This window comes from Podarcis pityusensis, assembly GCF_964106645.2.
Source record: "Podarcis pityusensis genome assembly, chromosome: 11".
NCBI lineage: Eukaryota > Metazoa > Chordata > Lepidosauria > Squamata > Lacertidae > Podarcis > Podarcis pityusensis.
In genome coordinates this window covers 50,915,328-50,943,214 of record NC_138036.1, presented here as the reverse complement: position 1 = coordinate 50,943,214, position 27,887 = coordinate 50,915,328, and the positions used below count along the sequence as shown (strand labels likewise).

Sequence of the window (27,887 nt, the reverse complement as noted above, 5' to 3'; positions counted from 1 at the left end):
TAGCTGTGATTACTTGGGAATAAGAGAGATGCACTTGACCCATCCTGACTAGAGGTGGTCATATTTATGAGTTCTTCACCTGACATTTGGAAGACTGCTGCAGTTGATACCTGTGTGCAAAAATTCAAAGTGTTGGTGCTGACCTTTAAAGCCCCAAACGCCCTTGGCCTAGTATACCTGAAGGAGCATCTCCACCCCCATCGTTCAGCCCAGACACTGAGGTCCAGCTCCGAGGGCCTTATAGCAGTTCCCTCACTGCGGGAAGCGAGGTTACAGGGAACCAGACAGAGGGCCTTCTAAGTAGTGGTGCCCGCCCTGTGGAACTCCCTCCCATCAGATGTCAAGGAAATAAACAACTATCTGACTTTTAGAAGACATCTGAAGTAGTGATGCTAAATTCTCGAGATATTAGGGTGTTATAAGTCCAAATAAGCCCTTTGAATGGCACCCACATACAAACTTTCAATACTCTGAAACAGAACCAACATGGTGGGTAGCAGTTAATAATCTGTCCACAAAATTATTTGTGAACGACCTGTTGCAATTCCTTGTTGCAATTCAAATATGATGCATTGCTGTAGGGCCTTCTCGGTAGTGCAGCCTGCCCTGTGGAACGCCCTCCCATCAGATGTCAAGGAAATAAGCAACTACCTGACTTTTAGAAGACATCTGAAGGCAGCCCTGTTTAGGGAGGTTTTAGATGTTTGATGTTGCTCCTTTTTCATTATTGTTATTGGTGTTCTGTTGCAAGCCACCCAGAAACCCAGCCAGATGGGCAGGGTGTATATATAATTATTTCTACAGAATCTGATTTGAGAAAAGTGGGTGAAATCTTCCATAGCAATGCTCCAGGTTTCAACATTTTGTTAAATAGTGATCTAAAAGAGAATCTACAAAGCTGCTTCCATATGGTCCCCACCTTTACCTTCCAGTAAAGCACTAAAACTGAAAAGATGAAACAGTGTTTTGAAGGCCTGAGGGTCCGATCCCTCCAAACCAATAGGTAGTGGTTATGATAAAGAAATAGGTAAACCAGCAGCTGAAAGAAAACATTTATTGAATCAAAAGTCAATATTCTCCTTTTAATATCTACAAGACAACATTGAACTTACATTATTTAAGAATGAACATAATGTACAAAAAAAAGTATGTTTGTTATAAAAATATGTCTCTCTTTTCTGGCGACTGAGCTGAAGATTATTACTTTTCCCCCCAGACAAAACAAATGCTCCAAAAAATTTATTTTCCGTCAGCAAGGACAAAAGTGAAAATAATTCTGAAATCCTATATTTTGAAGAGCATTTTTGAGAATGTACACAATTGAACTAAGATAACTATCATTAAGTTGCCATTTATTTGACCCAAACAGTCAAAGAGAGGTGCAACCTCATAAATCAGCACCTCCAGTCAGTGAAGATTTGAGGGGACATCTAAATTGGATCTTTGCCCCACAAAATCGTATTACGGTCCCATAGCCTTGCTGTCCTCAGAAAGTCTATGCGATCAATGCAACAGGAACATCTTCTGGACTTAGCTCATTGAAATGAAGGCGGAACAATACCTTGCACAGATGTGCTCAGCCACTGCTTCTACTCATTTCAGAGATGTTTAGACATATGACTTCCTTGGTAGATTGGGACTTCAACAGTGGTCTTGGATCATTATCCAATTGATGTTGTTTTATTAGCTTTTGAAAAATATTAATACTTTCAGTAGTACCAGGAAAAAAATTTTTAAACTGTTTTTCGATTACCTTTCATTCTAGTGTCTTCCCATTACAAATTATCAATGGGAGCAGAGAGAAATATTTCGGCATTAACTACAAAGCAATGCTAGTTTCATGACGTTTCTGCATGAACCATGTGGAAATGAATGGATTTTATGCCGCAAATTCTCTTTTCTTGCTCTCTCTCTCTTTTGTGTTGTGTCTATCTGTGCTTGTCACTTTCAAGAACTTTTCCAATTAGGCTCAGTAATGCCACTTGCCAGTTAAGATGTTAAAAATGTATGAGGAGCATTCTAAATGTGGTTTTAAAAAATATTTTGCTAGTGTTTAATCAACTGACTTCAGCTTCTTATGACCAAGGGGGCATGAGGGTGGGGAAGATGAAAAAAAGAAAAGAAAAGAAAAAAGAAAAGAGGACCACTTACAGAAATATTTCAAGAACAGTGCAATATTAAAAAACACAATTTTCACACTTTGTGAAAGAGGAACATGCTTTGGAACCTGAGCAAAAGGCTTCTTGACCAATATAGCAAAAAGCCACCCTGTATGTTGTTTTCGCTGGCACCAGTTTCTGCCAGGTTACTATGTTGCTTTCAGCAACTTACATGGCCCCTAAATATTTAGTACGCAGAAACTGCCAACTACTTAAGAGAGGTCAACTAAATTCCAGCTATAATATTGCAGGCAGTTCAACATGCTGCTACTGGCAATGCCGGAATGGCCTAAAATTAAGCTTTTTTAAAAAAAAACATGGGGGGAGAGAGAAAAGAAAAAAGCAGCCAACATAACAATGCCTCTTTAACCAGACAAAGCGCAACCACAACATTTAGTATGTACGTTACTACACCGGGTTACAATCTTGAGGTCAGCTCTTTCAAATAAATATACTGAACATTTACAACAAAATGCCTTATGAATGCAAGCTCTCTTTATTATTTCAAGATCAGCTGGATCAAAACCTAAGACGATGTATTTCCAAAGCAGCTAAAAGATACAAGACCTTTTCCCCCAGAGAGATTAGCATGATCTGGTGCCATTGCAAAACTTTTTAATCAGCAATAATATCATCCATCTGCAAGAACAAGCATTAAAAAAAAATGTTTTTGGCACCCAACAGGCCACCATACCAAGCAAATTCACAAAGCATGCGCTCATATACTCTGCCGATTTCTGACTGTGTGAAATGATCATTGTGCTTGCAGGTCCCAGACCTTTTCCCTAAAAAATAATAAAATTATATTAACAATGACAGGTTCAACATATTAATAGGAACTTGCTTGCTTCTAATCACAGAAAAGGAAATAAGGATTAAAAAAAAAAAAAAAAACCAACCGATGAGAATGCCGTAAATGAGGCCTTGCAGAGGGAGCACAAATAAAGAGGTCAACCCAACAACAAACTACATGTTTAGATCGCTTTAAAATGTTGTTTTAAAATGCCGAGAATAGACTAAAAATGTCCCCCAAAGAACAACTCAACCAACCAATACATGTCCACAGATGTTTTGGTAGCAGTGAGATGTAAGCTTGCCACTTGCAAAGCATGACAAGACCAGTCTGATAAATGTCACCCTCACAGCAGAAAAGGAATGTTTCAACGGCGTAATCACAAGGGGTGGGTGATGAACCATCAACTTCTCTCATGAGCACAGGAAGCAGTCACCAAGGCATAGAGGAACACAGGAAAGAAGGTACAGATATTCACAAGGATCTGTGAAAAAAACAGAACAATGAGTAAGAAGACAAACAAGACATTCTCAGAACAAGGGCAGAAATGTAGCTTGCGGAATTATGTTCACATGTGGTGGCAGTGTAAATATGTAAAAAAAATATATAAGGAGATAACAGAAATCACTGGGTTAAAGTTGACCAAAGTTCCAGAGGCAGCATTATTATCAATCTATGATGGGGTGGAAAATTCGCAGGCTATGAAGGACTTGCTCACAAACTTATTGACAGCCGCACGAATGATGATAGCCATGAAGTGGAAGGGGCAAGCAGAATATAAAATGGAAGAATGGTATAAAGAGGTGTGGGATATAGCTATTCATGCTAAATTAACATGTGCCATTAAGGTAAGACGGGGAATATGCAGGGGAAATGATTTTGAGGAGATATTGTTTGTAGAATCTGTACTGTTAAAAGGGAAAGGGGTCAAACCATCATCGCAAGAGGTGCTGAAATTTTGGGAGGTTGGATAGTTATGATGGAATGGTCTCGGTGGTGGGGTGCACATTTTTATGCTTATTTATATATTATTATTACTTTGTAAAAAAAAAAAAGAGTGTATAAAATGTAAATAAATGTATAAAATAGAAATAAAAGAATGAATAAAAAGTGGGAAAAGAAAGAAATGTAGCTTGCAGGCAGCTACTACTGAACATGGCAGCCATAGGCTGTGTTCTCTCAAACTGTGACACATAGCGCAAATTTCATCTCACATTGAGACATCATTACATTGTGTGTTTCCTAACCTCTAGCAGCAGCAGTAAGCCATGTGTGGGAGCTGGGAACTAAGGAACTTAGGAGATTGTTTGATGAAACCACCTACTGCTATCAGAAATAAAAAAATGCTCGCATGCTCTATTTATGCAATCATACTTTAACTGTGATGTTACCCCTTCTCTGCAATTTAACTGTTCTCGTTTTGGTACCACAGAGAACTTCAGGGGCCAACATTTCCTACAAAGATGAGCGCCAAAGGGCTAAAGCTAATTCCTGACGGACGAGTGTGCGAAATCAGTCGAACAAAATCTCTTTCTTATAATTGGTACTGGAAGTACTTGATCTTATCGCTCATTGCATAAAGCGTGTTCTCCTTCATGGAGAGCACGTGTTGCGGTGGGGTCTGCTGAGCCACCCCTCTGTTACCAGGCAGGGTCTCTAAAGATGGCCTGGGGCAGTGATTGGTTCACTGGGTTGCTGGGGTAAAAGTTATGTTGCAATTTTGGTGGGAGGGGTAAAATGTTTAAATACTCTGCACGCAGCCTGGAGCTTTCTCTTTGCTGCGTGCAACAGATCACCCGCCCACCCGCCCTTGAGTAAGGGGTTGTTGCATTGACCTTGCTATGCCTGTCATGGGGTCGTCTGCCGTTGGGGCAGGGGCCTGGTAGGAATTTTGTCCATCTGGCTGATTGGCTGGGCCATTTGGTTTTTGCCTACTGCGTAGCAAATCGTCACAACTTGTAAGGTTGTGGTTAGGCATTGGTTATAAATTGGTGGAGGAGGGGTTAGGATAGGCTGGGCCTGCCCCTCCATGGTTGCTGCGGAAAGGGAATTCCGTTAAAGGAATCCTGGGGCTTGCCATCTTTTCGTCCAATCCCTGGAATGGGACTAGGGCCGGCAAGCCTTCGGGGAGCATGCGGATGAGAATTGAGGGTCTGTGACTCAGCTCCATTTCTCTCCGACTTGCTTTCCCCCGCACTGTCTTTTGGTGGTGCCTGGAAGTCAGTTCTGTCCCCAGGCGGGGGGACAGATAGTCTTAACCAATGCCTAAACAACCACTCACGGTTTTGTATTTAAATAAAGTTGTGGCCAAAATTATGCCAAAAACCTTAAACAAAAATTAAGTGTGCGTTGTGAGTTATTTGGGGGGTGGCTTGGGGACCTTGACACGCAATACCTAACACACATTTGCAGGCACATATTTCTTGCATCCGGCTCCTGGGCTAGCAGCAAATATAATGAACAAGCTACCGGTATTTACAGAGAATCGCTTAAAAGGAGCACAACAGCTACTTTTCTGTTACTAGCAGAGAAAAGTCGGCAACAGCATTTGCAAATTCTGTAATACTCACTCAAAGTATGTCCCACGGTTATCCCGCCTTTGTATCTACAAGTTGCATTTGAACATTTGCAGACATTCCTCCTCCATAGCCTCCTTTGGACTGCATTTGGTTCTGAATTGAACTCACCTAGACATACAGGAAAAGGGTAGGAAAGAAAGGGGTACGGTCAGCCATGAACTGGTGGCCTCTCAAGTTCAGACCCAGAAACCTCCCCCCTAAAATAAATTCACACTTGACACAAATTTTGGTTTTGGTTTTTGTCAGAATTGAGGCCACAACTTTATTGATTACCGAAAGTGACTGGCTGCATAGGTTCTGGTTCGACTAGCTCCCTGCGTTGCAAGTAGCTCTGACCCAGGGTACCAGCATAGGTCAGCCAAGGGTGAATGCCCAGATAAGTGGAAAGCCTGGAACGGGCTATCTCTGCCACCCAAATGTCCCCCTGGACTCAGGCACGGGCACAACCCCCTCTCAGGGGTTGACCAAACCATTGAGTCCCTGGATTCCTTCAACGGAATTCCTTAACATAGGGATGGCGGGAGCGTTCTCCCATCCCTATCACCTGAACCAGAGCCTATCCGCAACCTTACAAGTTGTGACGATTTGCTACGCGGCAGGCGAAACCCAAATGGCACCAGCCAATCAGCCAAGTGGGGAAAATTCCTGCCGTGCCCCTGTCCCAACGACAGACGACACACGACGGCATAGCAAGGTCCAGCGCAACAAATCCTAAAAGTAGGGAGAGGTGGGCGGGTGTTCCAAATGCACGCGCTGAAAGAGGAAGCTCTGGGTCACATGCATGGGCATAAATAGGTCCCTTGAACCACTTGGACTGCCATTGGCCAGATTGTACCCAGCTTCGAGGCACCTACCAATCGGGTGTTGTGGCTGACCAATCGTACCCACCCACAACACAGGGTGTCAGTTGTCCAGGTCTCACCGCAATACGTGCCCTCTTTAAGGGAGGCCCCGATTTAGCACAAGTTCATTCCTAGACGGTAGGTTTACTGGCATTTTAACACATTTGACATGGGTAGCACTTTTCCTAGTTGTTTAGTTTCCATAAGGAGAATAACATCTCTTTACTAAACCAATGCTGTCCCTAAAGGACCCCTGGACGGTCAAGTCCAGTCAAAGGCGACTATGGGGTTGGGGAGCTCATCTCACTTTCAGGCTGAGGGAGCCGCTGTTTGTCCACAAACAGTTTTCCGGGTCAAGTGACCAGCAGGACTAAACCGCTTCTGGCGCAACGGGACACTGTGACGGAAACCAGAGCGCATGAAAATGCCATTTACCTTCCCTGTTTTTCTACTTGCACTGGCATGCTTTCAAACTGCTAGGTTGGCAAGAGCTGGGACAGAGCGACAGGAGCTCACCCCGTCACGGGAGTTCTCATGCCTAATGCCTGGACATCAGGGCCAGGGGGAGCTGTGTGATCACATGATCACCACTTTGTGGGAGTAACATACGAAGGGACCTTTGGTCCTTCGTAGCTGCAGCATGGGATTAACGTTTTATACATCATTTGATGTTGCAGCTGATATACATGTGGTGATCTTGAGTTATAAACATGGCTTAGAAAGAGAAAATGTTTTTCTTTTCAGGAGAGACAAATAGAATTGTGTATATCATATAAGAGTCCAAAATTTCTTACACAGGATGTATGCATTGCAACAGATGTCTTAAAAATAGATGTCTACATAGCTATGCAAAAAAGACCCATATTTTCTTCCAACTGATTCATCTCTTACTCTCTTAACAGCAGATTTATTTAAGCAGAATGTTAACATATCAATTCTGTTAGATGAAATAAATTCTTCTAGGATGAAATAGACAGACAAAAGTGTTTTGAAACGCTTATCCATAAAAATATAAGAAAATGGCATTTATTGCTGTGATTTGTAAGCCATGAATCAAAACAACCTTTAGGGAGAACAAACTTATTTGGGAAAATTGGGAAAAAAGTTATGTGTGCAATAAATATGCAAAACAGCTGAGCATGAAGTCACTTTGCTACAACAATAATAATATTGTACATGCATAATTTATTTTAAAAAGGCAAGAATGTAAAATCAGATATTAGTATGCCCCTTGTTTTGTAAGGTGGAATTTAAAATTCTCTTTATTTTTGCTATTTTAAAAACTGAAATATGTATTCTGGGAGCCCCAAGCAGCATGAAATGAAGAGATGATAAAGAGAACACTGATTTAAAGGCATTTGGATCTGTAACTTCAACGCAGCTCATTCCCCGTGCCTTCACAGAAACTCCAAATCCATATAAGGAATGGACAGGGATTTCTCCAACCTTTAAACACTTTTAATGCATTTTAAATATAATGCTGTGCTGGCGGAACAAAAAACACAGGGAGTTTGTTCCTTTTGTGCTTGTGCAGCAAGTTAACAGCCAAACCTGCTCGGCAATATGTGCAGCCTAAACCTCAATTATTCATCTCAATTCTAGGTTTGCAAACACCACCTCTCTGCCCTCCTCAGTGAAGATGTGAGTTCTTTTGATTCTTGCTTCTAGTGAACTATGTTAACATAAGAATGTGTGACTTTTGGGATTTCTACCTAGGGCTATCCAAGTTTTCTCCAGGATATTTCAAAGGTCATGCCAATCAAAGAATTCTAGAACAGCTGATTTGTTAATTTTATCAGTGGTGTGTGTTATTTCCCTTCGTTTAGCAGCTCCTAGGTTTTTTTCTTGTACGGTTAGATAGCTAGCTGCAGGCAAACACACATTTTGGCCTTTCAAGAAACAGTTTCAGCCTTTCCTTTGAAGAAACTAGTTAGCATACATTTTTACATGGCAGATTTGAGCCTATTAAAAAAATGATAACAAGAGTTTCTTGTACAGTAAAAAGGGATATAGGAAAGAACATTTTGGGTTGCAAGAAGGAAGCTGAAGCTGTCTGTATTCTAACATGCATTTTTTATTACAGACTGACATCTTCTTGGGGAGAAAGTACAACATTTTCTGTTTACTAGACAACACTACAAATGTTTTGAAAAGAGAAGTAATATTATGTTTCCAACACTGTTTACCCCCCTTACTTTGAAACAATCTATAAAATGCCATTTAGGTTGTCCGTGTTACAGGCTTTCTGATATTATTCATTTGAGTGAATCAGCTACAATACTCTTATATTTGATATGCTGGTGTGTTAAAGGTATAAATGAATCCATAATTTTCTTAATAGGATACACCAAGGCTACAGTCCTATGTATACACTTATTCGAACACAAGCACGATTACACTGTAAATATATACAGTGGTACCTTGGTTTTCGAACGTCTCAGAAGTTGAACGTTTCGGTTTTCAAACACCAAAAACCCGGAAGTAACTGCTTTGGTTTTCAAATGTTTTGGTAGTCAAATGGTCTTCTGGAACAGATTACGTTTGAAAACTGAGGTACCACTGTATTTGTTTTCTAGCTGCCCCTGAAGAAGACTTCTTTAACTAATTAGAAATGATGGTGCTTGAATAAGTTAACCAATTCTTTGCACCTTTGAGTTTTCCTTTCTACTTCTTTTCCCAGTACTGATGCATTCCCTCCTGCCCTCCTGAATATATACTGCCTTGTAAGAGCTGCAAAATGGTGTGGCCAAAAGGCATCCAACCTATTTTTGGCATTAAAATATAAGTAATTGAGCATCTGTGTCATTTTGCAAAAAAAACTGAAGCAATATTTTACGTCACATCTCTAATCTTTAGGATAGGGTGGACTACAAATCTAAATTGTTTAATGTTTTAGAAAATATACATATTCAAGGATACAGTCTAAATGCTGCAGGGATGGGGTGCAAGGTTCACAGGCTATGAAGGACTTGCTCACAAATTTATTGACAGCTGCACACATTATTATAGCTAGGAAATGGAAGGGCCAAGCGGAATATAAAATGGAAGAATGGTATAAAGAGGTGTGGGATATAGCTATTAATGATAAATTAAAATGTGCCATTAAGGAAAGATGGGGAATATGCGGGATAAATTATTTTGAGAAGATATGGAGGGTGTTTGTAGAATTTGTACTTTTAAAAGGGAAAGGGGTCAAACCATCGCAAGTGGTGTTGAAAGTTTGGGAGGTTGGATAGTTAAAATGGAATGGTCTCAGCAGTGGGGTCACATTTTTATTCTTTATTTATTTATGATTATTACTTTGTCAAAAAAAATGTATAAAATGTAAATAAATGTATAAAATATAAAGAAAAGAAAAAAGCTGGAAAAATAAAATAAAATGTTGCAGGATTCCTGGCAAAAACTTACCGAATTCATTCCACTAAAGAGATCTCCTGAACCTACATGAGCTGTGTGAACAAAGTTTGTTGGCTCACCAATCATACTCCGATCGATTCGCCGCCGTCTTTTCTGAAAGAGGAGAAAGAAGACACCAGTTTCATTCAAGGGGAAATAAGGTTTAAATATGAAGCATGAGCCAAATAATAAATGCAACTGGAAACTTACTTTTAACCAGTGCTTTTTTTCCTTCCAAAAAAAAATGTTTAGGGGTACGCTCATTTTGACTCATGAAAACCACCATTTTAAAGTTCAAATCGGGAAAAATAAATACACAAAAAGTACAAAGATTCACAAAATGTTTAGGGATATGCGTACCCCTGCGTCCCCCCAGAAAAAAAGCACTGATTTTAACTGCTTGCAAAGAGTTTAATGTATTTTAGTTCAGAACTCATCTTCTTGCTTGAAATCACCATCCATGGTATGTTTTTAAATGGCTCACTTTGCCTCTATCAGCCATCCAGGTCAATTCATATACTTTTCCAGAGAGAAGGTACACTTCTGGTGTCCTCAATCTTCGTATCACATTTGGGTAGCTGACTTCTCCGTGGTCCATATTTCATAACTTAATTTCTTTGTAATTGTTTATAAGTGCAAGTATAAGATGCATGTGCAAGACAGGAGTCAGCAAAGGTATATCAAGGAGGAGTCAATTCTAACTCTGTTTATACAGGTAAAGGGACCCCTGACCATTAGGTCCAGTTGTGGCCGACTCTGGGGTTGCGGCGCTCATCTCGCTTTATTGGCTGAGGGAGCCAGCGTACAGCTTCCGGATCATGTGGCCGGCTTGATTAAGCTGCTTCTGGCAAACCAGAGGAGTGCACGGAAACGCCGTTTGCTTTCCCGCCGGAGCGGTTCCTATTTATCTACTTGCACTTTGATGTGCTTTCGAATTGCTAGGTTGGCAGGAGCAGGGACTGAGCAACGGGAGCTCACCCCGTTGCGGGGATTCGAACCGCCAACCTTCCGATTGGCAAGCCCTAGGCTCTGTGGTTTAACCCACAGCGCACCCGTGTCCCTCTGTACTCTGTTTATAATCTAGATCAAATGTTCCTCTTGTGCCTGACTCCTTTCCTTTCTCCTTCTATACATATTCTATACAAGTCTGTAACTTGCCAAAGGGCCGATGAAAAGAGGTCAACAGTTGAGCGCAGAGGAGAGTTTAAAAAGAAAAACAGGAATCTTATGCTTTTTAAGATTTAATGTTTTATTATGTTTTTATGTATGTTGGAAGCCACTCAGAGTGGCTGGGGCAACCCAGTCAGATGGATAGGGTACAAATAAATCATCATCACCACCACCATCATCATCATGTGTCTGGGGGAAAATCTGTTGTATGTATGAATGTGTTTAATTTGCTTTCACTTGATGCATGATAATTCCTTGTCTGAACTAGATATTTACTAGTACTTTTTGTGATTGCACTCACTGGTATGGAGTAGGGGGTTTTTTTTGGGGGGGGGGAGGTTTGCTGCCATTGGTAGTCATTTTATGTTTGCACCCATGGCACTTTTATCAAGGTAAGAAGAGTACTGGTACCTCATCATCATGTTTTAAACTAAAGGATCACAGCTAATTTCTTTGTTTAATTACCACTTAACACACCTATTTGAACAGCTTGCTCTCTTTGAGAAAGCATAGCGTATTAAACTTTAATCTCCCGTGACTTCCATTTTTTCTAAGATGGAGCCAAATATCATGTCATTCCTAATATCAAACAAATGCAACTCTCTTATGATGTGTGGTGAGGTCACCCTACAGTGTTAGCACAGAATTAAGTTGTTTTCTAACAACTTAACACTGGATTTTCCCTCTAAGTTTTGTTTTCATTTTTATTCCCTCTCTTGAAATCTGTTTATCAAGATGGAATTGAAATCTCGGTTTAGTAATCTTCATTCCAACATCTAATACAAAATATTCTCATATCTATCAGTGAAGCAGAATCAAATAGGTAATGTCTCATCTGAACAACACAATTCTAGGCTTGTATTTCTTTTTTTAAGAGCCAAAAAAATTAAACATTATGCAATTGCCCTGAAGAGTTTTCTTGAGCCCTTCACTGCTGGCCCTATAAACCTGCTCTCCATCACATATTTAAAGGGGTCAGTATCCTCCTACTCTTGGTATGTGATGAGATGGCAAGACCACCTAGAGCTCTGGGTGGGAGTTTACACGTCTCATCAGCAGGATTTTTTTGCTGTCCAAACACTGCCCCAGTTGAGTCAACTGCAAATCAAAGCCACAGCTGAGAATACATCATGGGCCATAGCCCATAAAAGCAAAATATGTTTGGAATGAACTCGAGCCCACAACACACATGCCCTTCTGCCAGGCCCCCCACTTATTCCGGATAACTAACACACCAGGATTTCTGGACTCCTTAACATGAATGTTAAGCATCTCAAAACATGCCACATCTACAAAACAAAAACAAAACTGCTGGCCCCATAATCCTAAACACATGTACATGTATGTGGACCCCATCAATGTCAATGGAATTTACTTATTTGGGGGGCTTAAGATTGCACCCCCATCCTATTCTCCATTTTAGCCACTTCAAGAGAATGTTATCGAGAATCCTGTCAAATGGGAGAGGACAAAGGAGAGCGGTTTAAAAAATAATCCACACAATATTACACTATTGAAGCTAATGCCAAGTAGGGTTGGGCGATATATCAATATATAATCCGAAACCGTTTTCAAGCCCCTATCGTGATATCAGTTTCATAATTTTGACCTGGCAATATATTGCGAATCACTATTTTGTGCGTGTGTGCAAAAATTGCAATGTGGGGAAAACCATGAAGCCAGCCAATGTCTCTACATAGTTCCATCCTTAATTCAGATCTCATGATATATCAGTATAGCCCCATGTTTAGCTGGTGATATATCACAATGCTGAAAACCAAATATTGCCCAGCTCTAATGTCAAGAGAGTACTTCTAGCACACAGCTAGAGGTGTCTTCCAGACATTTCCCCTTGCTGACCCAGAGGAAAACCAGCCTAAAGATAAAGGTAAAGATACCCCTGACAGTTAGGTCCCGTTGCGGACGACTCTGGGGTTGCGGCGCTCAGCTTGCTTTATTAGCTGAGGGAGCCGGCGTACAGCTTCCGGGTAATGTGGCCAGCATGGCTAAGCCGCTTCTGGCAAACCAGAGCAGTTCACGGAAATGCTGTTTACCTTCCCGCCGGAGCGGTACCTATTTATCTACTTGCACTTGACATACTTTCAAACTGCTACGTGGGTGGGAGCTGGGACTGAACAACGGGAGCTCACCTCGTCACGGGGATTCGAACCGCTGACCTTCTGATTGGCAAGCCCAAGAGGCTCAGATAACCAAAGGACCCTCCTGGATTAGGCCAAAGCCCAATTAGTCCAGCATCCTGTTGCCACACTGACAAACCAGATGCCCACAGGAAGCCCAGAAGCAGAACAGGAAGCCCAAGAACACTCTGCTGACCTGTGACTGACTGGTGGCCATCACTCTCTCATGGGGGCAAATTTCACAAACACAAGTATCTTGCTAGCGTAGCATGTATACTTATTCTCTAGATAAAGGTAAAGGTAAAGTGACCCCTGACCATTAGGTCCAGTCGTGGACAACTCTGGGGTTGCGGCGCTCATCTCGCTTTATTGGCCGAGGGAGCCGGCGTACAGGTCATGTGGCCAGCATGACTAAGCCACTTCTGGCGAACCACAGCAGCGCATGGAAATGCCGTTTACCTTCCCACCAGAGCGGTACCTATTTATCTACTTACACTTGATGTGCTTTCGAAGTACTAGGTTGGCAGGAGCAGGGACCGAGCAATGGGAAGCTCACCCCGTTGCAGGGATTCGAACCGCTGACCTGATAGGCAAGCCCTAGGTTATGTGGTTTAACCCACAGTGCCACCCATGTCCCTATGCTCTAGATAGGACAGTCATAATCCCCTGGGTCACCATGGAAGGACGTGTGGATCCAGAATTGCCTTCACAGTCACTTACAACCCCCTCTCCCATCTGCCCTCAGTCTGCACCGATGAGTCAGACTCAAGAGACTTCCCCTACGCAGCCTGACAGTAGGATTGTTATTGAAGCTGCATATGTTTCTCACCACTAAAGGCATTTAAGCATCCACACGGATATATCATTCACAGGTTTTTGTGTGGTTATGGCTAAGATCCACATGAACAATGAGATCACAAAAGCAGGAAGTTCTCTGAATTGAAGTTTGGTCTGTGCCACAGACACTGAAGAAGCAGAGATCGCCAGTGTCAAAGCAATGATTCTTCAACATCAACTTCGCTGGACTGGTCATGTTGTGCGGATGCCTGATTATCATCTTCCAAAGCAACTACTCTATTCGAAACTTAAATATGGAAAGCTGGAGGTCAACAAAAGAGGTTTAAAGACTCTCTTAAGGCAAATCTTAAAAATGTAGTTTAAACAAAGACGACTGGGAAACACTGGCCTGCGAGCGCTCCAGTTGAAGAATAGCCTTAACCAAAGGTGTCATAGACCTTGAAGACGCTCAAACTCAGGATGAGAAACGTGCTAAGAGGAAGGCATGTTTGGCAAACCCTCACCACGATCAACTCCCACCTGGAAACCTATGTCCCCACTGTAGAAGGACGTGTGGCCTCCACAGTCACTTACGGACTCACTGTTAAGATTGTGTTCATGGAAGACAATCTTACTCGGCTAAGAGTTATCGCCAAAGAAGAAGAAGAATCCCCTGGGCATTCCACTGCCAACAATCATCTTGGAAATAAGGGTTTCATAACCTGTCCCCCCCCCCCCCATTGGCTATATTATGAAAACAGGAAGCTGCTTATATCAGGTCAGACCATCTAGTTCAGTATTGTACACTGACTGGCAGTGGTTCTTGAGGGTTTCAGCAGCAGTCTTTTCCAGCTCTACTTGAAGACATCAAGGGCTTAACCTGGGCCACTGAGCTATGGTCTTCAACCAGGTTCTGAGTCTAGATGCTACAGAACCTAGCAGGCTTAATGTGAGAACCTATTTCTGTTATTACCTCTACATGATCCTGTGGTTTATAGCTACTCCCACTTGCAAAAACAAATCGGTGTTCTCTTTGATTCCCTTTTATGTATGTGTGTGATTCATGTCCTCTTTTTGGGGGGGGGGCAACTGGCCATGCTGTGTAACCCCAGCCTGCCTGATCCCGTGCAAAAACTGTTAATTCATACACTTGTTTGGGATCAAAATTGGGGGTGGGAGGTGAGATGTCTTCCCAGTGAAATTTCTTTTCAAAACATGGAGTCATGCCATTTTGCAAGTCATCGCCTTCTCTTTTTTTACAATTTCTCTACCCATACATGAGGTGAACCTTTGAAACTACAGGCTCCAGTTACTATGGCAACCGAGGCACTAGTTGAAGTTGTTCCGTTTTAAAGCTGCTAAACACAAACGTCACACCGCCACAGAGCACTGCTAGAATATGCATAGGATCTAGTATCTCTCTCTCTCTGTGTGTGTGTGTATATATATATATATATACATATATATATCTGTCAGGGGTTCAGGGACAGAGGCACAGGGTAGGCAGGAGATGGAGAGCGATGGGGATGAGTCCCAGGACAGCGAGGAAGAGGATGACAATGACTCAAGAGATTCCATGAGTCTTTCCAGCGAATCAGAGGATTCCCAGAAGGGGGCGCCGGTGGTCAAGGCCAGGGGAGCCCCAGGGGGAACGTGTCAGGAGCAGGGGGCCAGCGGGGGATCCCAAAGTGGCAGCTGGGCGTTAGGACCAGCCTCCCCGCCAGAGTGCAGCGAAGGGGGTGGAGGTTCCAGTGTATCAGGGGAAGCAGCTCCGGCAGCAGAGAAGGGAGGGAGGTCGGAGCAAGCCACCCTCCCGGAAGGGGAGGGGAGTAGTGAAGGGAGTAGTGTAGCTGTCAAAAGGAAGGTTAGAGGTTGGGCGCGCGCGCCAAGTTCAAATGTAGAGGCGCGCGGAAGTACAGGGAGCCCGGAGGAGGGGCCAGGTCCCAAAGCCCGCAGGAGGGGGCAAGAGCAGTCTGGGGATTCCGCGTCAGAGGAATCCAGGAGGGGCGAAACCCCAGCGGGCAGGAAGACCCTGCGGAAAAGGAAAGAGAGAAAGAGGTGGAGCAGCGCAAGCCTCTTAAACTGGTGCAGGGGAGGGACTGACTCAGAGGGGACTTCAGCGGTCTAAGCGTAACAGACGTAGGGCTGGGCGCCTCGGATGTAAAGCAAACAATGAACTGCAATAAACACTTTTGTATATAAGAAGAGATAGGCGTTGGTCTTTTGTGAGCTGAGACTTGAGGCAGCCCTGACAGTAAGTCCCCTCCCACAGAAACCGCAAAATTTTTTTTTGCAAAGCTCACGAAGTTTGGCAGACATGACTACTGAGGAGCAGATAACGACCCTGCAAAACGCAGTCGCTGAACTCTCCGTTGCAGTACGGGTCTCTCAGAAGACAGTTGCCGAAGCAGAAGCGCGATGCCAGGATCTGCAAGCCAGGTGGGATCAGGCGTGCAAAGAGGGGTTCCCGGGGTCCAGATCAGAGGGAATCGGACTCGGACGGAGGGGGGGCAATTTAGTAGCCCACTTCGATGGAAACCTGAAGCATTATCCCAGTTTCAGAGCAGATGTCGTATACGCGCTGCATTTGCTTCGGAAAGACTTCAAAGATGAGGAGGAGAAGGTAGGCTTTATTGTGTCCCATTTGCATGGGGAAGCTAGAGCCTGGTTACGCAATTTGTGGCGCGAAGATGGTCCTGCCCGCAGGAACTCTGATGAATTTATCAAAGCCATGGACGCTTGCTTCCAATCTACAGTTGATGTTGATGTGGCGCGCCGGGAGATGCATGGATTGAGGCAGGGCAAGGCTACAGTGCGTCAGTACCATTCTCGCTTTTTTGCTTTGCTGAATGTGCTGGGCTGGGAAAAGGACTCATTGGCAGTGAGAGACTTGTTCTGGGAGGGGCTTCATGGCTCCGTAAAAGATGAGTTGGCCAGGGGGGACAGACCTCAAACCCTAGCAGACGTCGTGCAGAGGGCACTCACGATAGGAGTGCGCCACGAAGAACGCCCTTGGCACAGTGAGGAGGGGCGCCAAGTCCGCGCACCAGCTAGAGCGCCTCCTTTTATTCCCAGCGACCTGGGACGTACGCATCCCTCGCCTAGGCTGAGGGAGGGGGAGGAACCAATGGAACTGGGTGGTGCAAAGGCTCAGACAGCTGCCAGAGCCTCAGCGTCCGGAGCAGTCAAGGCGAAGCCTCCTAGAGGGACCAGGAAGTGTTACGTCTGTGACAGTGCGCAGCACATGGCCAAAGAGTGTCCCCAGAGGCTCCAGAAGCACACTGTAGCCTTAGCAACAGTGACAGGGGAAGCGTTCCAAGGAGAACAGTTTCAGGGAAACGACAATGCCTGGCTGGAAGCAGAGATGCTGGGGCTCCGCCAGGCAAGTCAGTGAAGCAGTCCCCAGCGCTTTTGCAGCCTACAGACCCCTTACCACCCAAGCCAGTGGTGCAGCTCACTGCTACTCTCCAGCTACCTAATGGACTCACCCTGGAAGTCCCCATTACGATTGACTCAGGGAGCAACGCAGACTTCGTGGGGATGCAGTTCATCAAGCAGCATCGCATAGCGCTACTACCAGCCACGCTGCCTCTGAACGTCGTCACGGTAGATGGCAGGAAGTTGCTGGGTGGGCAAGTGGTACAACAGACGCCACCCATGCTGCTGAAAATTGGGAATCATCGCGAGGTCATCAGTTTCAATGTCACCCGACTGTCAGACACGCCTATAGTGTTAGGCATGAGTTGGCTGGATAGACACAGCCCATCATTAGCGTGGTACCAGCGGCAGCTCACCTTTGGCTCGTCCTACTGCGCACAACATTGCATCCAGACCGGCCAGGAGGAGGAGGGCCAGGAGGAAGGGCAACAGTTGCATCTAGGCATGGTGCAGGCAGTGCCCCACAAGTACAAGGGGTTTTTGGAGGTCTTCTGCGAAAAGGAAGCTGACCAATTACCACCCCACCGGCCCTACGACTGTGCAATTGACCTCTTACCAGGGGCGACGCTACCGACTGCGAAGCTGTATTCCATGTCTGAAGATGAGATGCAGGAACTCAGGGAGTTCATAGATCACAATTTGAAGCGGGGATTCATCCGAGAATCCAAGGCAGTGGGGGGCAGTCCTGTGTTTTTCGTGAAGAAGAAGGACACGCCCCAAAAAAGGCTCATTGTGGACTATAGGGCCATAAACTCGATGACAAAGCCCAAGGCCTTCCCCATGCCCAAAATTGACGACCTGCTCGTGACGGTACGGAAGGGGAGGATCTTCACCAAGTTGGATTTACGCGGAGCATACAATCTAATACGCATGAGGGAAGGTGACGAGTGGAAGACGGCCATGTTCACACCGCTGGGCACCTATGAATACAGAGTTATGCCGTTTGGTCTCCAAAATGGCTCCCATTGTTTCCAAGCCTTCATGCACCACATGCTAGCGGGACTCCTCTACAAGAAGTGCGTATGCTTCCTCGACGACATTCTGATCTTCTCAGAATCGCGGGAGACTCACGAGAGAGACGTAAAGGAGGTCCTGCAGAGGCTGCGGGAGCACAGACTCTACGCCAAACTGGAGAAGTGCCAGTTCGACGTGACGGAGGTGGATTTCCTGGGCTACCGGCTGTCCGACAAGGGACTAGCCATGGACAGCGCCAAGGTCCGTGCGGTGTTGGACTGGAATAGCCCGCGCAATCAGAAGGAGGTCCAGAGGTTCGTCGGCTTCGCCAACTTTTACCGCAAGTTCATCAGGGGTTTCGCGAAAGAGACGGCAGCTATCACGGACACCCTCAGTTCCAAGAAGAAAAAGTTCACATGGACGGACCAAGCGGAGCAGTCCTTCAGGAGACTTAAGAGCCTTTTCGCGTCCGAAGAACAGCTGCTACACGTGAATCCCGGCAGGCCCATGCGGGTTGAAACTGACGCATCTGACAGGGCAGTGGGGGCCGTCCTCTTGCAGGAAGATCCGCAAGGGAACTGGAGGCCCTGCGCTTTCTATTCCCGGAAGCTCAGCAAGTCGGAACAGAACTACACCATCTGGGACAGGGAGTTGTTGGCCATCCACGCGGCTTTCAAGGCGTGGCGGCACTTCCTCATCGGAGCCAAGCACACCGTGCAAGTCCGCACGGACCACAAGAACCTAGAGTATTGGCGCACGGCGAAGCTCCAGAGCCAAAGGCACATGAGATGGGCGGAGTTCTTTGCGGATTTCGACTTCAGGATAGAGTATATCCCGGGAGACAACAACATCATAGCGGATGCCCTCTTCAGGAAACCGCAGTATCTCGAGGAAGCGGCACCAGTGGCAGCCAGGCACATTTTCGCACCGAAAGGCGTGGGCATGCGCTTCCGCCGCCGTGGACCTGGACGCGGTACGCTGCGCGCTACAGACGGATCCGTTCGCACAATCCAAGATGGAGGAGGTGCGCAGAGGGACAGCAAAGGACGACGAATTCCAGATACGCGACGGCCTGCTAACCCGCAAGGGTGTTCTCTACGTGCCGGGAGACGATCTCCGCGCGAAGGTTTTACAGCAGTTACACGACGCACCCAGCGCGGGTCACTTCGGCAAAGAAAAGACGGCGGACTTAGTAGCCAGGGACTTTTGGTGGCCCCAGATGCGAGGAGAGGTCGCGGATTACGTCGCCAGGTGTGACACGTGTCAGAGGTCCAAGCCAGTGCACAAGAAGCCAGCGGGATTGCTGGAACCGCTGGAGACGCCACTACAGCCGTGGGAAAGGGTGGCGCTGGACTTTGTTACTTATCTGCCCAGTTCGCGAGGCAAGACGGCGGTGCTTGTGGTTGTAGACCTGTTCACCAAGATGGCGCACTTCATTCCTTGCGTGAAGGTGGCAACAGCGGAACAGACCGCCAAGCTGTTCATAGACCACGTGTTCCGGGTGCACGGCTTACCACGGTCCATCCTGTCCGACCGGGGTCGCCAATTCATTTCCAGTTTCTGGCAGAAGCTCCTGGGCATCCTGAATGTCAAGATCAACTTAGCGTCGGCGAGACACCCGCAAACCAACAGCCAAGTGGAGAGGGTCAACGCCATCATGCAGCAGTACCTGCGATGTTACGCCAATCAAAAGCCTGCAACTTGGGTGGACTACTTACCGATGGCCGAGTTTGCCTACAACAACACGAAGCACGCGTCAACGGGGGTGACACCGTTCTTCGCCAACAATGGGCGACATCCCAGAACCTTCCCGGCGTTGGAGACAACGACGCAGGGGGAGTTGCAGGGAGCTGAGCATTTAGCAGCAGAATTGCAGGAGGTCCACGAGGAGCTACGACGGCACTTGGAACTAGCTAAACACGCCTACAAAGTGCAGGCAGACAGGCACAGGAGGGCAGGAGAAGACATCCAGGTGGGGGACTGGGTATGGTTAGCAGCCCAGGCGGTGCCGGCCAAGTCATTAGCTAAGAAGAAGCTAGGACACAAACAGTTAGGGCCATACCAAGTTGAGGGCAGGATCAATCCCGTAGCTTTTCGGTTGACCCTCCCAGAAGGTTCCAGAATGCACCCGGTCTTTCATAGGTCGGTGCTTACACCCTACAAGGCCCCACACAGATTTCAGGAGCCAGGGACGGCACCAGACCCACGTAGAAAGTCACAAGGGGGGGAAGTCACCGAGGACCCCGCCACTCAACGAGGTCACGGAAATTCTGGACTCGAGATGGGGGGAGGAGGGAGTAGAATACCTCCTCGCCAGGGAAGGTACCCCGGCCAGCGCCAACAGTTGGGTGCCAGATTATGCTCTGGAGGAACCTCTTCTTAAAGACGAGTTCCATGCACTCTTCCCACACAGGCCCATGCCAGCGGAGTATTTTGACGACTGGCTTTTTACGCCCACGCTTTCAGACAGCACCTTCCGGGGGTTCTCCTCCGCAGAGGAGACCACGCCAGAATCGAGCCCTCCAAGGGGATCGTGCTCGGGGGTGGACACGGACCGCTCTTACTGGTGGGACAATCAATCAGAAGAGGAGTGGCGCAGGGGGTGGCTAAGGGGGCCTTGGCAAGCAGCATCGCCTGAAGTAACAGGGGGAGGGGAGGACTTGGATGTGTTGGGGGAGGACCCCGGTTTCGAGCACTCATACCCTGAACTGGAAGCAGAGGAGATCGACGTCGACGAACTGTATCCAGCATCTACCCCCGCTACAATGGAGCTCCCGGAACCTGCGCCCGAGCAGCGGGAGGGGGGAAGGGGGGGCTTCGAGGGGGGGATGGATGTCAGGGGTTCAGGGACAGAGGCACAGGGTAGGCAGGAGATGGAGAGCGATGGGGATGAGTCCCAGGACAGCGAGGAAGAGGATGACAATGACTCAAGAGATTCCATGAGTCTTTCCAGCGAATCAGAGGATTCCCAGAAGGGGGCGCCGGTGGTCAAGGCCAGGGGAGCCCCAGGGGGAACGTGTCAGGAGCAGGGGGCCAGCGGGGGATCCCAAAGTGGCAGCTGGGCGTTAGGACCAGCCTCCCCGCCAGAGTGCAGCGAAGGGGGTGGAGGTTCCAGTGTATCAGGGGAAGCAGCTCCGGCAGCAGAGAAGGGAGGGAGGTCGGAGCAAGCCACCCTCCCGGAAGGGGAGGGGAGTAGTGAAGGGAGTAGTGTAGCTGTCAAAAGGAAGGTTAGAGGTTGGGCGCGCGCGCCAAGTTCAAATGTAGAGGCGCGCGGAAGTACAGGGAGCCCGGAGGAGGGGCCAGGTCCCAAAGCCCGCAGGAGGGGGCAAGAGCAGTCTGGGGATTCCGCGTCAGAGGAATCCAGGAGGGGCGAAACCCCAGCGGGCAGGAAGACCCTGCGGAAAAGGAAAGAGAGAAAGAGGTGGAGCAGCGCAAGCCTCTTAAACTGGTGCAGGGGAGGGACTGACTCAGAGGGGACTTCAGCGGTCTAAGCGTAACAGACGTAGGGCTGGGCGCCTCGGATGTGAAGCAAACAATGAACTGCAATAAACACTTTTGTATATAAGAAGAGATAGGCGTTGGTCTTTTGTGAGCTGAGACTTGAGGCAGCCCTGACAATATCAAATGTGCTTCTGTATCCTTCTCACTCCCACTCTTTCCCTTTCTTTCAGTGTCACTTAAAACAAGACCGTTTTCCTCTGTGGGAAGTTACAAGGGCAATACATGTACAGCATCACATTTTCTACCCACAAGCAATACCTGTGTAGGGAATTCAATATGTGAGATGCAGCTCTTAATGTAATTACTTACCTACTTACCTGCCTAACCCCGCCCCCTTTATAGCTTTTAACCTTTCAAATACCTGGATTAAGTCAGTCTGAGAAAGTTTGCAGGGAAACCCCACTGCTAAGCCATCTACTTGCCAATTTGCAGCTTTGACGAAAAATAAAATATGTTCTACAGTCCATCGCTTGGGCCAAGTAAACACTGTCCTGTCAAAGGTACATGTCTCTCACCCCACCCTTTCTTCCAAACATCCAGTGGGGAAAAGAGTCATGAAGGATTCGAAAGCTTGTTTTCAGCATTTTAATTACTGACTGCTGCAAATACAGACATGGTTCAATTATAGATGCATCTAACTTTCAAAGGATTATGATGGGCGGCTGGATTATTTATCTAATTAGCAGTATCAAATCTTCTGTATAACCTCAGCATGAACTTTTCTTCATGCTTTTACTTGCCTCGCTCAACCCTTTTTCAATTTCTCAGTTATTTCTGCGTCTTTCAGCAGACAACTCTTCTTATTACATTTCTAGTTTACCTCCCTTATCTCCTGCCAAAGGATAAAGTGCAGGAGCATCAACAGTGTAATTGCTACCTAGAAAACTGATGCCAATGACCCACTAGGTGAAGCACATTAAGCAGAGGTATTCAGGTGGAAGATAACTTCTGCAGAGAACACATGCACTGCACTCATCCTTTCTATACCATGCTTAGAGCATTTTATGCTACAGACAAACTAATAGCCATCCCTGCTTCCATGGGGAACTCTGGGAGCCGTAGGTTGAAGAGTTAGGAAATCTAACTGAGGTCACCAAACCATGTTTCAGGATTCTTTGGAGAAAGCCATAATAATCAAACGGGAACAGGAGTGGGATGCATAAACCATGTCACCTTCTGTTTCAATATTCACTGGCACTTTGATGGTCCACTGCAGTTGACAGCAGTTCATTTTCATGTCCACTGATGCGAAGATATACTTTACACAGCACACAAAAGATGTGCATATCTCAGCCATCAACAGATATTTAGAAATCTATTACATTCCCTGCATGTTCCATTTCAAAGTTAATGAATTTACAGAGGGGAAGTCTTTTGCAATGAAGAGTCTTACAAATCCTTCAGCCAAAGTCAATGAAGTGACTAAGTAAAAGGTAAAGGTAAAGGATCCCTGGACGGTTAAGTCCAGTCAAAGGAGACTATGGCTTTGTGGGGCTCATCTTGTTTTCAGGCCAAGGGAGCTGCCGTTTGTCCACAGACAGCTTTCCGGGTCATGTGGCCAACATGACTAAACTGCCTCTGGCACAATGGAACACCGTGACAGAAACCGGAGCGCATGGAAACGCCATTTACCTTCCCACCACAGCGGTACCCATTTCAAAGTGTTAGGTTAGCAGGAGCGGGGACGGAGCAACGGGAGCTCACCCCATCACAGGGATTCGAATTGCTGACCTTCTGATCGGCAAGCCCGGTTTAGACCACAGTGCCAACCGCATCCCAAATAAACAAGCACCACCTGCCATTGTGAGGCTCAAAGAAATGAAGATGATGCCTCCCCAGCTGTTGCCATTGGCTGTGGGTTTCTTGTGATGTCACAAAAGCACTTGGCAACTGAGTGGATATAAAGGCAGGCCAAGGGGAAAACCCTTTTTTTCCCCCAGCAGGACACATCTGGCCATGGATGTGACATTCAGCACTGCCCAGGTTTCTTCCACTTGGAGGAGGCAAAGTGGTGGATGGAATGAAGCAATCCTCTGGCAGTGGGATGCTAGGGAGTGATAATAAGGCAGGTTTGCTTGCTTGAAGGCTGCTGGTATCCATGGCTGGAAGCTGGTGGACATCTCATGATGGACCTTAGAGAAGCTGGCAGATATTGGTGGATGGAAGCCAGTGGCCTTTGGATTCGGAAGTCAGTGGAGGCTACAAGGCTAAAGCAGACTGATGTTTGTGGATGCTGGCTGATGGAAGTTTACCTTTGGAAGACAGTCAACAGAAGACAGTGGATATTTGTGGATTGAAGCCAGGGCACGAACGTGAATGGATGTCATGTTTTGGATGTCGGCTGGTATATGTTTGTGTGAGTACATGGGAGGTTTCAAATGTGGTTGAGACAGAATGGTGTTTGCATGTGCACGAATGTGATGTGTGCAAGGTAGATATTCATGAATAGATGAAACCCATGGGAGGAGGCATATAGGTATCAGGGAATCAGGGAATCGAGTTTGGGAGGGACCATGAGGGCCATCTAGCCCAACCCCTTACAATGCAGGAATCTTTTGCCAAATGTGGGGCTCAAACCCACTGGCGTGCGTCCAAACTGCTAGGTTGGCAGGAGCTGGGACAGGGAACAGGAGCGCACTCCGTCAAGGGGATTTGAACCATAGCGCCACCTGCATCCCTTTTAAATTGTAAATGGTGTTTCCATGCTCTCTGGCTACCGTCACGGTGTTCCGTTGTGCCAGAAGCGGTTTAGTCCTGCTGGCCACATGACCCAGAAAGCTGTCTGTGGACAAACACTGACTCCCTCGGCCTGAAAGCGAGATGAGCGCCACAACCCCATAGTCGCCTTTGACTGGACTTAACCATCCAGGGGTCCTTTACCTTTTTTGACTAAGTTAGGACCCACCATAAAGCCATGTATGTCTTCAAACCTAAGCATGTAAGTTTTGTTGAATTCAGTGGGGATCACTCCCAGGTAAGATGGCAGCTACATTGATTTCACACTTCAGTTTAAATTTGTCATCCTATATAATTTCACTCACACAGGCAGTCGGTGGGAGGAAGTTTAGTTATGTCAGGAAAACTTTGGGTAGTGTAATGGGTTTAGGGGTTGCTCGTGCGTAAGTTGCCGCCACTCCTGGCTAGGTTACCTGGTTGAACCCTTTCTGACTGGACAGTCTCTAGCTTCGTGGCTGTCTCAGTCGCTGGCAGAATCCATCAGTGGGCGTTTCTTGAACTTCTTCCAGCATAGAAGTTCTTTGACGCCAAGTCTCCTCCTACTCTCCCTGCGCGGAAGCCTTCTGCGCAGGGAGGGTGCAGGCAGCGGAGTACCCGTACCCTCTCCGCTGGTCTCCGGCGAGGAGTCTTGGAGCCTCCTCTCCGATTCCCCCATCTGCCCCCCTTCTCTACTGGTGTTACGCTGATTTCCTTCCCCAGCAGATGGGCTGCCTCTCTCCCTACTGGGACCCTCTCCTGCATCCCTTTGGAGCCTTCTCTTTGCCTCTAGCTCCGATGGCAGTTCCCTGACAGGTAGGGATAAAGAAAATCACTTTGTTGAAAAACAAGTTACAAAAAAATTACAAAACTAACCCATAGCCCATTTCTATGCCCAACCCACTTATAAAAGAGGCAGGAAAACCAAGAAGCAGCCAGTAGTCAAAAGAAAATGGAAGGAAAAAAGGAAGAGAAGTTAGCAACAGAGGAACCTGAGTAATATGACAATGAATGCAGAAGGTCCAGCACAGTTCAAAATGCACATATAAAGGGAAGTGAGGTTTTGAGGAGTATCATTTTTATTACTAGCATTATATTTTTAAGCATCAAAGATCAAACATGTCACTGACCCACTAGTCTAAAGGTGAGGGGGAAATCTGTTGTATTTCTTTTGTTCCAAATATTGTCAATCTGCAGTCTAGTCTTTTACAGCCAGATGTCTGGGTTTTTGTTGGGGCTTTTGTTGTCATTCTTTAAACAGATCCTGATTTTGTACAAAACTAATCATCATACTTTGGAAGCAAAGACCTCACACACTGATGTTGCTCTGCTGAATCACAAAGTTCCTTTTCTTTTTAGCTGGCTCAGCACACCGTCACCTTAGCAATCTTTTAAAGTGAAGAATGCAGCCTCTAAACTGTTTACCCACTATGCCATTATGTTGTGGTGGTCTTAGTCATCACATGATAAACTAGCAATTTTGGGGCATGCTTCTTAAACAAACAGAAACATTTGTCAGATGATTCCTGAAAAATAATAGTTCTTTCAAGAAGCATGTTTAGACTGGATGGCAGGGGGAAAGAATTCATCTGTCATTCTAAAGCTCTGCTCAAGCTCCATTAAGTATCTTTGGTAAATAATGTCCTTTAATACAAGTCTTTTACTTCTGATAAAATGAACATCGATAAAAGTGCTTTGCAACAGGAAGACAAACTAGAACTTCAATTTATCAGATCCTCATGCAACAAAAAATTACTGTTAATAACTCAGTTCCATAAAAAAAAACAACTAATGGTTTTCTGCAATTCTAAGGGCCTAAGTATACATTACATTAAATGTGTGGCATGCAATGTTGTCTGCTCTTTTTTTGGGAGGGGGAGTCAATACTGAAACCCAGTTTTTCATCAGGACCTAAGTAGTCCTGAGAATGGGGTTTTAACCTTTCTGTAACTAGCTGCAATTTGCACAAAACTTAGCTTCTGTATGCAGCAATTGCCCTTCGGAAAAGAAGTTCCTGTGTATTTTCTACACTTAATGTTGAATTGATTTCTTATAAAATGGGGAAGCAGAAGATTTTTTAAAGATCTCTTTGCCCAAGGTCAACTGTACGTGCAATGATCTATGTAATTTGTAAAAACCTGAATCTATGGGCAATTGTTTAATCAAATGAAAATAGGCATTTCTTTGAATCGTAAATATAAATAAACTATGTCAAACTAATTTTGGTTTAGGAACACAGAGTTCAGAGGAGGCACCTATTTTTATTTCTGAAAGCAACCATCATAAAGCTTTTAAGGCTGCAATTCCACACATACAAAGTGTCTGGCTTTGAGGGGAAAGCTGCCTTTCAGACTAGCGCTAAATGGTTGCCATACTGAAAACACTGGCCAGCTGACGAAGGAATTAAAAGGGCTCAATGATATTTGTGTTGCAGATTGCCTTCCAAACTGATTGTCCTACTAGACTATGGGTAGGCAAACTAAGGCCCGGGGACTGGATCCGGCCCAATCACCTTCTAAATCCGGCCTGCGGATGGTCCAGGAATCAGCGTGTTTTTACATGAGTAGAATGTGTCCTTTTATTTAAAATGCACCTCTGGATTATTTGTGGGGCATAGGAATTCCTTCATTTCCTCCCCAAAAAATATAGTCCGCCCCCCTGCAAGGTCTGAGGAACAGTGGACCAGCCCCCTGCTGAAAAAGTTTGCTGACCCCTCTACTAGACCATAACCTGGAAACTATTTCCAGTGGGGAGGGTATGCTAATCTTTCTGAATACTTTCGGCTCCCTCACAATTTATCATGGCGAAAATGGAGGCTGTTCTCTGAAGGCCGTCTTTATTTATTTTTAAAACTTCTCTTAGCACATGGCATAATTTTTCTATAGCCTCTTCCTGAGATAAAAACACATGTAATATGATAATGCAGAACTGAGTTAATTGAATGAGGGCCCCTTCAGTTGTTACCGGGCCCAAGTCACTCCTCCCTTCCATCACCAAAGGAAGGATCTACAGTGGTACCTTGGAAGTCGAATGGAATCTGTTCTGGAAGTCCAATCGACTTCTAAAATGTTCAGGAACCAAGGCACAGCTTCCAATTGGCTGCAAAAAGCTCCTGCAGCCAATCAAAATTTGCCGAAGTCACGTCAGACATTCAGGTTCCAAAGAACGTTCAAAAACTGGAACCATCACTTCCGTTTTTTGATCGTTCAGGAGCCAAAACGTTTGACTTCCAAGGCGTTTGAAAACCAAGGTATGACTCTATCTGCAAAACTTAACAATTCCCAAATACAGATGTGCTTTCACTGTCACAAGATAGAATATACTGCCTTTAGCTGTACTTGAGGGTCAATTTCAAAAAATTCTGCTGGAAAAACAGTTATGTCCCTGTGGAGATGGCAGTATTGAGTCAGTGCCTCATGTGCTCCTGG

At 45.8% G+C, this 27,887-nt stretch overlaps 1 protein-coding gene across 2 annotated transcripts in view; it reads right to left on the bottom strand.

Annotated features, from left to right (window-relative positions):
• Window positions 1–1,040: 1,040 nt before the first annotated feature.
• The window catches only part of CDC42SE2 (CDC42 small effector 2), a 100,288-nt gene continuing 73,441 nt past the window's right edge, over window positions 1,041–27,887 (bottom strand). For both annotated transcript variants that reach the window (XM_080973287.1, XM_080973288.1), the window contains exons 3-5: window positions 9,782–9,883; window positions 5,523–5,639; window positions 1,041–3,436 (exon numbers count right to left, since the gene is read on the bottom strand). In XM_080973287.1, the coding sequence (XP_080829413.1) occupies window positions 5,541–5,639; window positions 9,782–9,883 (201 nt within the window). In that variant the 3' untranslated portion in view covers window positions 1,041–3,436; window positions 5,523–5,540. The remainder of the gene's footprint in view (window positions 3,437–5,522; window positions 5,640–9,781; window positions 9,884–27,887) is intronic.